The sequence below is a fragment of the Thalassophryne amazonica genome, chromosome 20 (genome assembly GCF_902500255.1).
Source record: "Thalassophryne amazonica chromosome 20, fThaAma1.1, whole genome shotgun sequence".
Classification (NCBI taxonomy): Eukaryota; Metazoa; Chordata; class Actinopteri; order Batrachoidiformes; family Batrachoididae; genus Thalassophryne; species Thalassophryne amazonica.
The window spans coordinates 29,075,503-29,092,116 of NC_047122.1; the positions used below are offsets into that span (position 1 = coordinate 29,075,503).

Sequence of the window (16,614 nt, forward strand, 5' to 3'; positions counted from 1 at the left end):
GAGGTCCCAGCAGCATCATGGACAGTTTTCTTCAAATCAGTGTTTTGAAGAAAAATACCTTGAGTATTTGCCCATTTGAGGGCAATTTGTTTCCCTTTATTTCAGTTGGTGGAACCAATAAGGTATACAAATGTTCTACTTCTAGTAGCTGACGTGTTTTACTGAAGTTTCCAGTTAATGGTTAAGCATGTTAAGTCAGCAAGTGTCTCTTTTTACATTTATCTCATGTTAGATTCACCATCACCAAAGATCTGAAAGAAAAGAAGCTGTGAACTGAAGCAAAATTTTCAGCTTGTAGCCTAAAATAACATTTTTGAAAGTATGTTGTTTGTGAGAAATATTTAAACCCAGGTATAGTTTTAAATTGAATATAAAATTATACTTACAGGTGGTTAACTTCTATCCTCTTTATAAGTGATGTGATTAGATACTGGATAATGGATAACCTATTGCACGGGCACTCGGGCAGCGATAATTGATATATTTACAACCTTCAGCTATGATGTGCTACCTCTAAATATTAATGTATGACAAAAATATTTGGCAGGTTTTCTTTTTTCCCCAAAGCATAAAATGAAGGGGTGAGAGTAATGAATTTCCAACTTTTATTTTTTTGAACCACCCTAGTGAGAATATGTATGTAAGCATTTTGTACTTATTCAATCCCCCCCCCCCCCCCAAAAAAAAAACACTAAACCCTTTAAAGACAAGTCTGATGTTCTTAATGTTTATAATCTGTTTAACAGTGTTTCTCCTGTTGAGAGTTCAAATGCATAAATTCATGTTTTCATATAAAACATGTAGCAACAAAGCACAAAGTTTTTCACCGTGGATGATTTGTGAGTTTATTTGTGGTACTAGTTTCTCTGGGTCATTTTATCTGTATGAACTAAACATTGAAACATTAATTGTGGGTAAACACACAGTGCATCTGGAAATCCAAATATTGTGTAGAATCTTGGCTTCCATTTTTGATTATGGCTGCAACATAAAATGTGAAAAAAGTACTCTGAAAACTTTCCACAGGCACTGTGTAATAGAGATTTGTGTAAGTTTTTATCATGTGCACAGTAAAAAAAAAAACAAACGGGCAATTTCTACCAGACAATTAAATTTTTACTGTTCATTCTCCCTAGAAAATTTGCATGTAGAAAGTTAGTTTATTTAAAAAAAAAAATGCATTAGGCTGAAGAATGTATTATATACACTATTTAAGTTATGTACAATTTTGTGCATGTGTAGTTTGGCACCATGTCCTGCTGTGTAGCAGTTGTAAAGGTGCACGGGCGTGTAAATGCTGAACACAGCTATTATAATAAATACTTAGAAGATGATCATAATAATGAGAAGAGTGACTGTGAAATAAGTCACTCGGGTGGTGGAGGGGTTGGTGTGTAAAGAGAGTTATAGAGAAGCCTAGTGGCCTGGGACTGTTCGCCAGACTAAAGTGTGTATTGCAACTCAAGAAAACCACAATAACACTTTTCCTCAGCATCACTTGCTCTAAACCCTGTCAGATGAGCAAACACTTTTCAACTGCTTACTCCAGTTAAGGATTGCAGGGGGGGGCTGGAGCCTATCCCACCAGTCATAGGGCGTGAGGTGGGGCACACCCTGGACAGGACGCCAGTCTGTCACAGGGCCGCATATAGACCGAAACATCCACATGGACAGTTTTGAATTTCCAATTCACCTTCATGGGAGGAAGCCAGAGCACCCAGAGGGAATGCATGCAAACACGGGAAAGAACATGCGTACTCTGTACAGAAAGGCTACAGGTGAGAATTGATCCCATGACCTTGCTGTGAGGCAACAGTGCTAACCACTAAGCCACTGTGCTGCCCAGCCAGCAAATCATTTTGACTTGATCATAATCACTTAAGGAGACTGACGCAATCCAGCCTCTGTGCAACCTGACCTATAGAAATACGTATGGTGGTCGTCCCAGGGTGTTCTCTAGATTGGTAGGGGCAATGAAGAATTACACAGGTCAAAATTTAAAATGACTGCTCCAGTCATATTGAAAAGCATACCACATCATAAAAAGGTATCTGGACTATGGATGTTATGGGGTAAAAAAAAAATGCAACAGGTGAATTTCTGGGGTCCAAAGTTGCTACAATTTTGGTTTTAAAAAAATTCTGAAAATTATTTGTTGAACAAATAAGATTAATAAATGTAGTTTTGGCCATGTTGAATTCTTGGTATCCAAAGTAAAGGTCAAACAAGCTTGATATCCATTGAATTCTATGACAGATGATGTATACTACCCCATAATGTGATGTCTAAGCATGACTTAATTTTTAAAACTAATAATAGTTTGCAACACTTTTTTAACCAGAATTGGAGTACCTTTAACTTTGACCCCTGTAAAAACACAATTTTTGCTGTTTTTAACCCCATAATTCCATAAAATTTAGTCATAGATAGTACAAACGATATCTTTTTTAATTTCTATGATGAATATTGTATTATTTATTTATCTGTTTGTTTTAGTTTTGACCCTTGTGTAATTCTTGGCTATCACTGTTACCCCGGGATGACCACCGTACATTTTTATAAGTCAGTGGTCTGAGGCTGTATTGTAAGAGTTGTTTAGGCCCCTTAAGTGGTACAGAGATCCTGCTTGGCCTGTGGACAATGAAGCAGAAAACATTTTATTTTGGTGCTCCTGATGCAGAAAACATTTTATTTTGGTGCTCCTGATGCAGAAAATGTTTTATTTTGGTGAGCCTGGAACAGGAAGTGTTGGAATACATTTAGATAAATGCGCCTGAACCGAAGTAAACAGGCACTTTTGGATTTATTCTGCTCTGATCATAATAGTACATGAGAGGTAAGCATCGATATAAAAGCATAAATCAGTATTTATTTTTGTATGAAAATGCTTTGCGTCTGTTTTTTTTTTTTTTTTTAAATGTGACACGTGATTAAAGTTTTCGGTTACGGTTTAATGAATCTTTCCCATAAATTTATTTTATTTACGTCTTTTTTGCGCAGTAGTTTGTAGTTTCAACTGTACAAAATTAAAAAAATTATTAAAACTTTTTGTCAGACCAAGGTTGACGTTCACAGAAAAGTTAAGGTTACTTTCACTTTCAATTGGGACTTTTACATTTCACGTACCTGGGAAAAATGCCCCCGTTTGCGCACTTTATAAATGTAAAAACAGGCCACTAATGTATATTAAAATGTGTGTTGAGTAGAGTGTCGATGTGAAGATGGAGAAAAGTGGTTTTGTTGTGGAGGTTTTGAGGATTCCTGAAGGATTTCCAGACCAAACAGTCGTTGATAAACTCCGCCGGTATTTCCTTCGGTTCCAGTCCGGCGGAGGTTTGGATCTCAGGGTTCTTTACCCCTGTTACCGTCCGGATCAGGCCTTCCTCATATTCCAGGACAGAGAAGGTAAATACACAGCCATCAACATAAAGACAAGTTGACATTATTTTCTGTAAAATATAAGAAAGTTGGCACCGGGTTCGATATTCAGCATTCAAATATGGGCACGTGTCATCAAGAATTCACCATCCAAGTGGTCCAAACCCCATGGGGTCTTGCATGGGTGGCACACTCATTTTTATTTTTAATGTGCAACAACTCTGAAAACATAATGCTTCTCTGTACAATCCAACATGAGTACCCCTGGCTGCCAAACGGCACTGTGCCCCCCTGTGCACCAGCCCACAAGGACCCTCCATCCAAGGCGGTCCAAACCCATAGCCGGCGCCACGAGGGGGCGTTTGGGGGCGACGCCCCCTCATGTCATCAACCTCGCCCCCTCGGATGTTAGTTATCAAAAAATAAATAAATAAAAAAGAAAGAAAAAGAAATACTGGAAAATATAGCAAAATATTAGTTATTCAGTAATATCACGTGTTTAACAAATAAACCAAATTAATTAACTAAAGTAATTAATTTTAAAACAAACGGATATGGCGTGTGTCTGTGTTCAAGGGATTTGATAGGTTGAGGGTTGCGCTTGTCAGTGTGGCAGAGGGCGGTGCGTTTCCAACGCGTCGTGACGTCAGACGCGTCGCTTCGGAAGCAGCAAGGGGAGGTTGCTACGTCACACTCTGGCTGTTTCCACAACCTGAATAATGTTCAGCGATCACCATCTTGAATTTGCGTCTCCTCAACCACAAAAAAACCTTTAAAAAAACACCAGTAGAACGATTCTCCCATCACTCTGCTGGGAGAAGCTTTTTTCCAGCTACTTTTCGGAGTGACACCGACCGAGGGAGGACTGACGTCTTGGTGGGATATCGATCGAACCGCGACAGCGGGCTGACCCACACGGAGAAGCCGGCCTTCAGGCATCATCACTGGGCAGAGCGATCCAGGCCGCCGGGGTGATGGAAACCCACTCAGTCTGAAATCTTCCACTTTTTGGATATATGCGAAGTCCTAGTTTGCCCAACGGAGTTTAGTTCTGCAGCTTTACTGAGGTGAGAATAATGTAAAAATAAAACGTGACGTTTACTGAACTGTGAAGGTTTAATGATCGGCTAACGTTAGCTTAGCCTTTTAGCATAGTTGATCTGAGTGAACACTTTTAATTTGTAAATGGTTCAGTCTTTTTTATTTTTATCAAATAAAGCTACAGCTTTTTTCAGACACCACAAAAGCTCTTTAAATAACTTATTTTTTCGGGCGTTTTTTTCCATCATCTTTTTTTTTTTTGCTGTTTTCCCTGTTTTTTTTACAAGTTTGAATGACTATAAAAAAATTCATCATGAGGTTTATGTTACAGAAATCCTACTTTACCACTCACACTGCAGTCATTGTTAAATTATTTCCATTTGTATTTATTTAGTGTTTGTTTTTCTGGTTGAAATTAGATAAATAATCTACCAGACTTAAAAAATATACAAGATTCCATGTTATTTTATTTGTCTAAAAATAAATGTCTGAGGTTCTTTATGTTAAACAAGAAATTATCTAATATGAAATAACAGGTGGTTTTAATTTACAGATGAAAGGTTTCTAAAGAACCATTTATTGATTTATTTAGCTATTTTATATATATATATATATATATATATATATATATATATATATATATATATATATATATATATGAGAGAGAGAGAGATAAGCTTGCTGATAATTACACAAAACTTGTATAAACTTTGATTAAAGGATCAGAATTTTTAGACTGGAGTATTTGTCCCAGTGAGATGTGAGTAATTGAGAATAAAAGGAGAGAATGTGTCAAAGTACTAAGAAGTAACATTACCTGGAGAACATAAATAAGAAAATGAGAGAATCAGCTCAGTTATTATGTCAAATTGCTGACGTAAAACAGGACTCTCTCCCTATTGTAGAAGGTTTTCCAGCAAGATAAAATATGTAATGTCCAGAGGTTCATGCCATCTACAGCTCCTGAAGCACAGCCCGTTGTGAGCGGGCTGCCCAGGAGTACACGCGGCTCACAGCCACCAGCACGAGACTTTCATTTATTTCTTTTTCTGAGGACTGCAGTGGAAATAAGTTTAATGCCGCCAGCTGGTGATGAACCCCATGCATGCATGGACATCCTGCTGGACAGCAGCACCTTGGCTTCATTTTTAAAACTGGGTTTGGACCATCTTGGATGGTAGGTTCTTCTGGGCTAGTGCAAAGCGTGGCACAGTGCATGGCTTTGTAGTCGTTATACTGCCACTCCCGTATTCGAATGTGGAATATCGAACCCTGAGCCAACTTTGCAGTGCTACAATTCAAGCTTCAACTTTTCAAGTTAGACACAGAAATATTACAGTTTATTTAATTTATTGTCAATTATTGTTAAACCAGGTGTTTAATGGTGTGCTTTAGCCCCCTCTGCTGGCAGGTATTAATTCAAACCATTGAAGGATCAATTCATCCAAATCACATGCACACACTTTCATCTCTTCCTACTGGATTGGTCACTTCCTGCACATATGTGAAGCTGGTGGAAGTGCACAGTTCCAGTGTCCATTCGTTATTTTTCACTTTCATCTTTTATTCTGTTGATGATGTCATACAAATGATTCTGTCCACATATTTTGAATATTGTGTTGTTTTTTTTTTCATTTGTCTTTGCTTTATGATGTTTCTTATTCATTATGGCAGCAAATCAGATCAAGTCTTTAGGATTCTGCTACTTCCTGTCTTACTGTACGGTTGTCAGACTTGGACGCAAACCAAACTGGATCTCTGGTACTCAGTTTGTTCTTCTTTTGCTACTGGTGGAAGGACTCTTTGACTTGGATGAGGCGTGTCACTTGAAGGAGCCTTGATTTGGTTTAAATCCTGTTTTTCTTCTGACAGTTTGCGTCCGTGTTCTGCAGAAGCACTCTCACATGTTGGACTTTGGGCACCAGCAACATCGTTTAAGTGTGAAAGCAGCAGATCATCCTGAGGTAACAAAAAAAATTATCTTGGTGATTTTAATTGAGTGCTTTTTAAAAAAAAAAAATTAATAATTTCTGTGTGTGTGTTTGTCTTCTGTCAATGTCACTCTCAGGTGGATTTACCAGCAGAGGCGACTTTACACTTGAATGAATTCCGCAACGAGAAAGAAGTGCATGAAATTGTCCACTCATACGATTTTGTGATGCAGGTCCTGAATCGGGATCAAGTGCGCCTCATGGGCTCGTTCTTAAAGCTCAGGGAATTGAAGTCCCATTTGGAGCAGCTTCATAAATCACAAAACCAAACCAAGACAGCACCGCACTCATCCACGCCAAGTCTCCGTCACCCACCAGCTTCATCTGGAGCTGTACCCAAACATTACCCCAATGACCACTTGGTGCCAGATGGCAGGGCACATAGGAATTTGCATTCATCTCGACGCACCAGGTTCTCATTTAAAAAATCAAGGTCCATACACCAGGATTCACCTCCAGGAAGCAACTCCTTCTTCTTTGACAGCGATGTCCTTCAGTACGCGCAGCGCTTCAGGAAAAAAGACGTTAATGTCATACTCACGTCCCATGATGTGTCCTTAAAAGTGGGTCAAGACAACCCTGGCATAAACAGCATCACTCTGTTGGGGAAGAAAGCAGACCAGGCGGCTGAGAAGCTGAAGGAGCTTCTGAGTCATCTCAGCAAATCACTACGAACACAAGAAATTCCTCTGAAGGATCTGGATGGAGCCAGGCGGGCGGCTCTCGCCAAGAGAATTCAAGAAGAAAAACAGAATTCGGTGCTGATCTTCGAGCTACCGCACAAGGTTCGCATCATAGGGACGTCTTCCAATAGCTTTGAGGTAAAGCAGAGGCTGTTGGACCCATCCAACAAAACACTTAAGGATCCGAGGAGCTCTGCTTTTGGACGGTTTTTTGTAAGAGGTCCTGCTGCCAGAGCGCAGGTGTCTGCTGCTGCAGGTGCTCCAGATTATTCTGGATCAAAGCAGCAGAATGATCAAAGTGTTGAGCCAAAGCGTGGTGCTTTTTCTCAGTGGAGTCTTAGGAAGAACAGTTCCAAAGTAAAAGACCAGGTGAAGACGGCAGATGACATCAAACCGGAGAAGGAAAACAAAGAACCTACGAAGTTTAAGTTTTTCAGAGAAATCTTGAAAGTAAAAAAGTGAGCTGTGACACATGTCAAAATATGCCCCCCCGTTCTGCGGACACTACCTCAGTGCGTCATAGGCGACTCCAACTTTTCAAATAATTTGGGACAAAAAGTATTTATTTTAGAGGGGAAGGATGATGCTCAAACAGTTCTAGAAAAATGCTTCAAAGTAAAACACTTTTATTAATGTGCACAAAGTCCAGGGGTCAATTTTGTGGACTGTTGCAAAGTTCATACAGTTTAATTATGTACATGAGAAAACTGCTTATAGTACAAGTACAGTTGTGTGTGCAGTGTAGAAAGGTTTAAAGCTCAGAACAAAAATATATGAGCACCTTAAAGAAAACACAAAAACAGTAAACATTGAATAGCATCACTGATGAGATTTGAGAATAATTCAAATTATTTGCTCTGGATAACAACATATAAGCACATAAATTAATTAACTGCAAACCCCCCCCCCCCCCAAAAAAAAACCCAACAACCTAAGACTAGCTTATCTATCGATCTCATGCTGTAATTTGTGACATACTGTGCATCCGTCTGCCACCTGTTGGATGGATGGTGGAAATTATGAGCAGGTGTGGCTGAACCCACATATAGCTTTTCTGCCCCCTGCTGGACACAGGCATATTACAATTTTGTAATATTGCTGAAGCAGACCGAGTGATTTTTATTTTTTTTATTTTTTACTTTTCCTGTCTATAGCGACAAAAATGAAAACATTAAATACCTGCAGATACTATGGATCATTTGATTAGTTTCAGTGAGGATATTTAGGTGGTATATAAGAGTAATAATGTGGCTAAAATCCCAGTTTTCCTCAATTATTCTGATATTTTTACTGTAAGACCTGAATGTGGCGTTTGAATAGAAACGGAAATGATCTGACTCTGCTCAGGAAATGAAGCAATCGTTCAGCCGGCTGAACGCATCTCGGAAGAAGTGACACCACACGTGAAAGTCATGGACAGAAACGCGTGGAAAGTGGATGTTCAAAGATGGGTTCAGGTTCAGTCTGAGTCACACATGATATAAAGTCCCTTTACTCAAACCAATTTCCAGATAGTGCAGACATGAAATTTAAAAGAAACCAAAAAAATTGCGCTGTTCTGGTGGTTTCCCTTATGACTCAAAAGCCTTTCTAATAAGTAAATCAGTTTGATAGGACATATCACCCGCGTTGAATGGATTCCCCCTTGTCAATAAGTTGGGATATCTCTGAGACTGTTATCTGAATAGGTAAGGTGAAAATAATTTTCACCAAAATGAGTGTTCTTGAACTTAACCCACACTAGCAACCAGTAGACATTGTATAGTGGACCAACCACTGATTCGTCTTTTTCTTCAGTCTTCTGGTGAAAGTCTTCTGCAAACTATGAAAGTCAGAATTAATATGTCCTTTTTGGGCTACTGTGTAAAAACACTTTGATTCATATACACTAATGAATGGATGGTAATGAATGCTGTTAACTATTTCTGCTCATCTATATTAGTGGCCTCTGTGCGTGCGTTGGTATGGCTTTGATCACGCAAAAACCAGGGAGAGCTGACATTTACTGTTTGGTATGCTTATGTGTTTTGGAACAAGGATGAATGCTGCAAAAATGGAAAGTTGATAGGACAAATACTTTTGGAGAAATTAGCAATTTTAGCTCACCAGTAAACAATGTACACTGTGCTGCAATGCACCATGGGAGTTTGGGGTTTGAGGTTTTAAATGTTATTGTGTTGTTAGTGTTATTGATTTATTGTGTTTTTGTAGTTCAGTTGGTTTAGTCAGTTTAGTTAAGTGTTATGTTGCTCTTACCATGAGTTAAGTCTCATGTTGGTACCATGAGTGAAAACTGTAATAGTTTTAGTATCTTCAGCCTCTGTCTTTTTTTGTCACTTTAAAAGCACCTGCTTACAGCAGCTGTGTATGTGCACACGTGCAACTTCAATCACAGACAAACTGTGACATTTTCCGTTTGGTATGCTAATGTATTTTGGGTCAAGGATGAACGCTACGAAAATGGAAGTTGATAGGACTAATATTTTTGGAGAAGCTATGGATATTAGATAACACTGAACAGTGGATGTTGCTAATTTGTGGACTCACACACCAGAAGGCGGCAACTCATCTATATATTAAAAGCGTGAGCATGGTGAGTGATTTTATTTTGTAAGTTCAATGTACGTAATATAATTGTGAATACGTTAAAAATATATGGCTGGCACAAGAATCTGAAAAAAAAATGTAATTCCATTGTGGTCCATTACAAAACAGACGTAAAAATAATAACAGTGTGTATATGATAATGAACTTAAACAGTTTATAAATACATTAAGACAGCAATTTAACACTAAAAAATTACATAATTTACAGGAAATAATTGACAGGAAATAGAAGGGCTGAGTTCCTGTTTTAAAAAATGTCGAGGTCAAAGGTTCTAAAAACATTCTGGACTCACGCACTGTTCCAACTCATACAAGTTTGCTTAATTTATTACCACCCTTGAAAAATGTCAGCTACCTATTTTATAAACACTACCCAATCTAGAGCCCCATGGGAAACATGCTAGTACACATAAATCTTGCACACTATAGCTTTAAATTCAGTCCTGACATACAACTGATAAATTGTTCAAGATGTTTGTCAAACTAAAGATACAGCTCTCAGAAGTTTTAGATTAAGAAAAAAATCGAGAGAACAGGCCATTGCGCCAGCGTTGTAAAATACTTTACAGACTGAAGTGAGTCAGCTGAGTTGCGTTGAGGCTTTTAACTAGAATTTAGAATTTTTTCTTCTCAACTGCCTGTAATCCGTAATGGTTGGTGGATTCTTTATCTTCATGTTTCAGATTTTCATTTTATGTGTTTCCTTTTTCAGTAATTTTTTTTAATCATTGTGAATGATGTGGTAGTATTTATTGTTCTTTTTTGTGTTTTATTTTGTGCAGCACTTTGTATAATTGAAAGTTCTTCCCTAACACAGTTGCCACTGGTTGGACCTTTCTCTTGTGAAGTGCCTTTGGGGGACTTATGTTGTGATTTGGTGCTGAATAAATGAATTCAATAAAATTGAAAATGCTATATCAACGAATGTTAAATTGTTATTGTTGCTGTTGTTATTGGTATTATTGTTGTTATTATTATTATTAGAGGCCTGCGGACTAATCAGATATTTATTGTGGCTTGTGGGCGAATATTTATAATCATAACAGTAGCAGTTGTTTTGGTGGACACCAAACTGAAGATTTAGAGATCGACACACACCTGCTCCTAATTTTTATGTTAACTTAGTAATTGATGGGATTTCTTTGGATTTTGTTTTTTAAAATGTTGATGAATATTGTTGATTTTTAAAAAAATTTGTTTTAAAAGAGTGTGTTTTCAGATTTTTGGAATGAAACTAGTTTTTTTTTTTTTTTTTTTTTTTTTTTTTTGGCGGTGGGATGGAGTGGGGGCAGTCTTTATAGATTGTTGAATCATTGTGGTGTAGTTACAATACAATGTGACTTCCACCTGCTCCTTTCTTTTTAAAATCACAATAAATGGAGAAAGTAATTTGTGCGTTAAGTATATGTCCATATAAAACATTTTCCTTTTAGTTTTTGGGCTGTTTGAAATGATATAGCTACCTTTTATTATATGGCTGAGATGCTATCACACACAATGATTGGCTGATTTTTGGTCTGATATTTTCCAGTAACCATGACAATCAGTCCAGAATGTGTATCACATGCGTTACAAACCAGAATACAAAACACACGATTAGAAAAACCAAGCCGGATGTGAACATACTCCATAAATATCTAAACAGCATCGGAAAAATTACAAATCGAAAGCTTATACTAACAACCAGACCATCTGTTAGCAAGTTCTTCATGGAGGTGAAGTGAACAGGTCAGACTACAAGTCCAAAACCGTCAGCAGCTTTCATATTCCGTATGTTTGTGTTTTTATATGCATAATAGCCATATAATAAATTAATTATTAACCTCGCTTGCTCGGTCTGTACGGCAATATCAGACCTCAGTGTTTTTCGCACGGACCTCATTAACGCTCGGCCCGTACTGTCTTGGTCTGATATTTTCCCATACAGACCTCACACTCAGCTAATAACCCTTTATTACATGCTGGATGGTTCGTGTATTAGGGAGTTTTGTTTTTGGGTGCCACCTGGTAAAAACATAAATCTGCTGCCAGCCAAAAAACGACAACAAAAACAAAGCTGTGTCTTATGTAAGGTGCACTTTGCTTGAGTCACTCATTGGATGGTTGTTGAATGATGGAAATTAGGAGCAGGTGTGTAGCTTCTCTGCCACCTGCTGGCCATGGCTTGTTGCAGTGGATAATCTGATCACGCAGCAGCAGGTGTGGTCAAAGTTACATGATCTTAAATGAGTTGGCCTGTTCAGTTCATTTCCAAAACCGAGGCCACCGCTGTTTGTATGTAATTATGAAGGACAATTTCCTTTTTTTTTTTTCTGTTTATGGGTCTTCAAATTTGAAAGTTTGCTTGTTTTCACTCATTTAAATTTAAAAGAGATTTTTGACAAATTGATGGGAATAAAATAGTAATTTGATGATAATGTTGATCTTTTATAATATACTGTTTTAATTTTTTAAATTTGCAGTTATGCAAAACAAAAAAAATACGGCTCAGTACACACATTAAAAACACAGAAACCACCTCCAGGACAGGTATATAAATAATTACGACAATACCTACATACGCAGTTACATAACAAATAATGAAAATGAATGACCACATAACGCAGAGACACGTTTGTGGGCGTGTCTGCTCACAGCGGCTGCTGTTGTGATCTGTGCTCCCGGACATCCCAGCTGGAGAACACGCACCGTGTTTTGATGGACATGCCCGTTTGTGCTTGCTCGCATCTGCAGGAGGCTTTGTGTGTGTGTGTGTGTGTGTGTGTGTGTGTGTGTGTGTGTGTGTGTGTGTGTGTGTGTGTGTGTGTGTGTGTGTGTGTGTGTGTGTACGTGAGCTTTTGACAAGAGTGGAAGTTGTGCAAATCAAGGAATATTTGTAGATCACCCTCTGTGCATTTGCTGGTATTAATGAGACAAATTTAACTCCACAGGAAGTTAGCAGACGTTAGCGTGCACGCTAACGCTAACATCCACGAAATCTTGTAAATGACTCCAGAGGTGTTATCAGGTTACAGAAATGGCATTTGCAGTTTTGGTGTTGTGTGGGCCGCTGAAGAGGAGGTACTGCTGGCCCACCACCACAAGATGGCGCCCTGCTTGAAGTGCGGGCTTCAAGCACGAGAGGGCGTCGGAGCGACCAGGAGTGACAGCTGTCACTCATCATCCGTACCAGCTGTCACTCATCCACTACTCATCACCACCACCATAAAGGCCGGACTGCAACTCCACCTCCCTGCCGAGAAATCAACTACCAATCAGGTAATTTTCTCTGTTGACTAAAATTCGAGTATTAGTCTGATCTCTTTTTGCAGCCATTTTCCTGGGATGGATACCCTGTCTGTGGAGTTGGCGTTTGGTGTGGACTGCGACGGCTTTGCCTCACACCCCACCCAGATAAGTGGTTATCTCAGGAGCTGCACGAGTGTGTGATTGGAGGTGGAGGTTCTCCCTCCTTTACTGAATACAGACTGTGGGATTACTGAGTGTGCGACCTCACACTCATCTGGACTGTCTCTGTTTTCTGCCAGCAGTACCGGGTCTGACTGCTGAAGACAGCGGCCACCTGGGGCGCAGGGCTTGGCGGCTCCGGTGTTCTTCAGCTCCGTTGGCGGTGGAAGCTGTGTGGATCCGGCTTTTCTCTCGCCAGGCGTCTTCTATCGTCGAGCCTGCCCACACGTCACCTGGTGTATGATTGACAGTCACTGTATTGTTATTGTCTGTACGTCGTTGTGTGATTCACAACATTAAATTGTTACTTTTTGGCTTATCCATTGTCCGTTCATTAACGCCCCCTGTTGTGGGTCCGTGTCACGACACTTTCACAACATTTGGAAGTGTTTATTTCTCCCTAGCTTTTACGTAATATGACAAAGAAGTTATATTTACACACAAACGAAAGAGTTTTGCAGCTAGCTACCAGCCTGTGCAGTCGCCATGCTAACATCTGCAGAATAATAAGTTCAGACGCGTTATTAGGCTCCAAAAACAGCACTTTCAGTTTTAGAAGTGTTTATTTCTTACTAGAGTTTACATAATATATGAGGAACATACATATAAACACACAAAAAGTAGTTTTGGAAAGACCAGCCACTGACATCACAGTGCAGCTCTACTCTGATTGGCTGTCACCCCCTGCCACTCAAAAACACATCTAACAGATTGAAACAGAATGTGACTTTTTAACCTCTTAAAATTGCTTTTAAAATAGGTCAAGGTTAGCCATCTTTGAACTTGTCCAAGGTCTGTGTCCCAAGAATGGACCCTGTGAAGTTGAAGACTGCGAGAGTAATAGGACTGGACTTATGCTGAACAGACAGTTGGACAGATGGACGCAAAGCCTTCGCAATACCGATGGCAATATTTGATGCCCTCGGCCCTCTGGTAATGAGCCATTTTTGTTTTGCCCTGGTATTTGTGGGGTGATCTGCTCTCATCTGGGGTGTCAGCTCCACGTCACAGTCAGTGTTCCTGTTTCTGTTGCATAAAGTTCATGACATTGGAAGGAGGGATGAAGCTGTCTGACTGAGGGCCTGTGAGCCTCATGGCAGGAAGGATGCAGAAGTGGTGTGAACGTTTAAAGATAGTTGTGCGCTATTTATACAGATGGGATCTTGCGGGTTGACTGACAGGATGACGTGCAGCAGCATGCACACACACACCACAGCTCTCTGACTTGACAAAGCACAATCCACTGAAGAACACGCCCACACACACACACACTGAACTTCTCTCTCTTCTTCCTCTAGTTGACTTTTTCCCTCCTGTGCGTCTCGTCTGTTTTAGCTTTTTGTGTGTTGGTGTGATTAGTGAGAACAGCCAGCCATGGCGGAGCTGGAAGTTCTGGAGTTTGGAAAGTCAGACTTTGTGCTCCTGGATGAGGTGACAATGGAGCAGTTTCTGGAAAACCTGAAGCTGAGGTAAGACCTGACGAAGAAACTGGGTGTCAAAGATCCAACACATCGCACACACACGCACATTTTAGAAAGTACAAAACACTCTTCATTTCATTGAGCTGTAAATTAAAACTAGGCCAAAGTGAGAATAAAGTGCATATTTTCATGTCACAGCCTCTGTGGGTGACAGATGTTAGACGTTTACTCCACAATGAGTTAACAATTGAATAAGTGTTAACAGAAATGACATTAAAGTGAAATTGGGAAGTAATTTGTTCTTCACCCTCAGGGTTCAGACCTAAACGTGTGGCTGATTTGGTTGCCATGGTTACACTCTGGATGTTGGGCACTAAATGGTCAATATGTCACAGTGTCAGTGAAGCATCCCGTCCTATCAGATTGTTTATGGTGCTGTTATCGTTTGTGTCTTTGCTCTGCTCTGTCTGGACTCTGTGTTTCAAGGTTTTGTGTCTGTCGTGCACACAGCTACTTTTTTCCGTCACCATTCTCACTTCCTCTGTGACTTCTGCAGAGACGTCACTGTGGCGTCAGTTCAAATTTAGAAATGACAATACAGTCAGTCAGTTTGGGGTGGGGGGTTGGATCATTTGTTCTCAGGCCCTAGGTGAAGGGGGGGTGGCAATAAGAACATTTAAATAACGTGGCTAAATAATTAGTCAAAAGTGGGCATTTTATGTGTTATGTGGCATTTGAAAATCACATAAAAGTGGTGGTGGTCAAATTTTTTTTGCTCAACTTCCCTATAATGTGAAAAATGGTTTGATCTGTCATCTTAACGTAAGGTTAGTGCGTCTCTCCCTCATCCCCTCCCCTATGCAGTAAACCAAATGCTTAAAATGACATGTTGGCAGAAGTCAGGTGGGCAAATTCTGAGAAAATGATAATGAGAGCATGTGAGGGGAGCTGTTCGCTCTCTCGTCCTCACAGCCACTGCAGACTGAACAGCTCATTATCCCCCCCGGTGGCCAATTGTTTCCTCACCCCAATGAAATATTATGAAAACAATCAAAATTTAACTTAAACTGTGGCCTGGCATCAAAACAACCGAGCAGCCAAATATGGGTGCAGCTCTTGCAGCACGCACCTAAAATAGACAGAGAAATGACCTGTACGCAGTCATTTTGACACCATGGATGAAGCCAACCCATGTGTCAAACCACAGCAAAACATGTGGCGGCCCTGCAGTCAGGCGCAATTGTCACCTGATAAACAGATAAAGAAATTAAGAAAATATTAGAATAATTCACACTTTGTACAGATTAATTTTTTTTCTCAGTAGCACAGTTATTTGGTCGCTGATGTCACTGACTGGTAAATGACTTCTAACACCATGACCAGACTTGCCTTGTGAAAAGGTTAAAGGAGTGGTAAGAAGACCAAACATTTGCAGTGTTGTACGACTGATTTGCTTTATATTTTCTTACCTAATGGCTCAGGTCACTTAAATTTGTTTTCTGTTCCTTTATTGCCTCCTCTAGAGAAATGTTTGTGTGCAGGGAGGTACATATACTATGCAGTGAGTCCATACAGTAGCACGCCAAATCACACTATATTTTGAGCAACGTTTGTCTGATTGTTCCCCTACTCCTCCCAGGTCTTTTGACCGATTTCCACCACATTTGACATGGAAGATGGTCAACTCCAGAATTGGCCTTAAAGGGTTTGTTTTGCCTGGCCCACCATCACTGGAGTCAAGGGTCATCATTTGGATTTTTTTAATCTACAATGTCCTGAAGGTGGGTTGTGGAATTGCCCAAGTAAAATCAAACTTTCCAAAAGTCATTCATAGGGATCAAGGCCATTGAGGTCAAAGGTTAAAAACTAAGTTTTGCTGGGCATGATCCAGCATGAAGTTGTTTCAGTGCTGAGTACCCCAACAGTTGGAGGAAATCAAAGAGACGCCAATTTTTCACATAGCAGCAGCAGATGATAACTTGTGAGAAGCGGGAATGGACCGAGTGCCTGAGTAGTTGCCATCAGGACCTGAGACGGTTCCATAGTG

The 16,614-nt window shown here is 39.8% G+C and overlaps 2 protein-coding genes across 5 annotated transcripts in view; both read left to right on the top strand.

The window, feature by feature from the left end:
• Positions 1 to 2,741: 2,741 nt before the first annotated feature.
• si:dkey-154b15.1 lies at positions 2,742 to 8,616 on the top strand. Of its 3 annotated transcripts, none has more exons than XM_034160513.1 (4): positions 2,742 to 2,836; positions 3,207 to 3,405; positions 6,292 to 6,383; positions 6,488 to 8,616. In XM_034160513.1, exons 2-4 carry the CDS (start codon positions 3,222 to 3,224, stop codon positions 7,553 to 7,555), a joined length of 1,344 nt encoding a protein of 447 aa, XP_034016404.1. In that variant the 5' UTR covers positions 2,742 to 2,836; positions 3,207 to 3,221; the 3' UTR covers positions 7,556 to 8,616. The 3 variants fall into 3 exon arrangements, with proteins under 3 accessions (XP_034016404.1, XP_034016405.1, XP_034016406.1); XM_034160514.1 differs by having other exon boundaries at positions 2,747 to 2,836; positions 3,204 to 3,405; XM_034160515.1 differs by lacking the exons at positions 2,742 to 2,836; positions 3,207 to 3,405 and adding an exon at positions 4,397 to 4,445.
• Positions 8,617 to 14,180: 5,564 nt separating this feature from the next.
• The window catches only part of myo1g (myosin IG), a 126,053-nt gene continuing 123,619 nt past the window's right edge, over positions 14,181 to 16,614 (top strand). For both annotated transcript variants that reach the window (XR_004558047.1, XM_034160512.1), the window contains exon 1: positions 14,181 to 14,615. Coding sequence is in view for 1 of the 2 variants with exons in the window: in XM_034160512.1 (XP_034016403.1) it covers positions 14,521 to 14,615 (95 nt within the window). In the remaining variant the exon portion in view is untranslated. The remainder of the gene's footprint in view (positions 14,616 to 16,614) is intronic.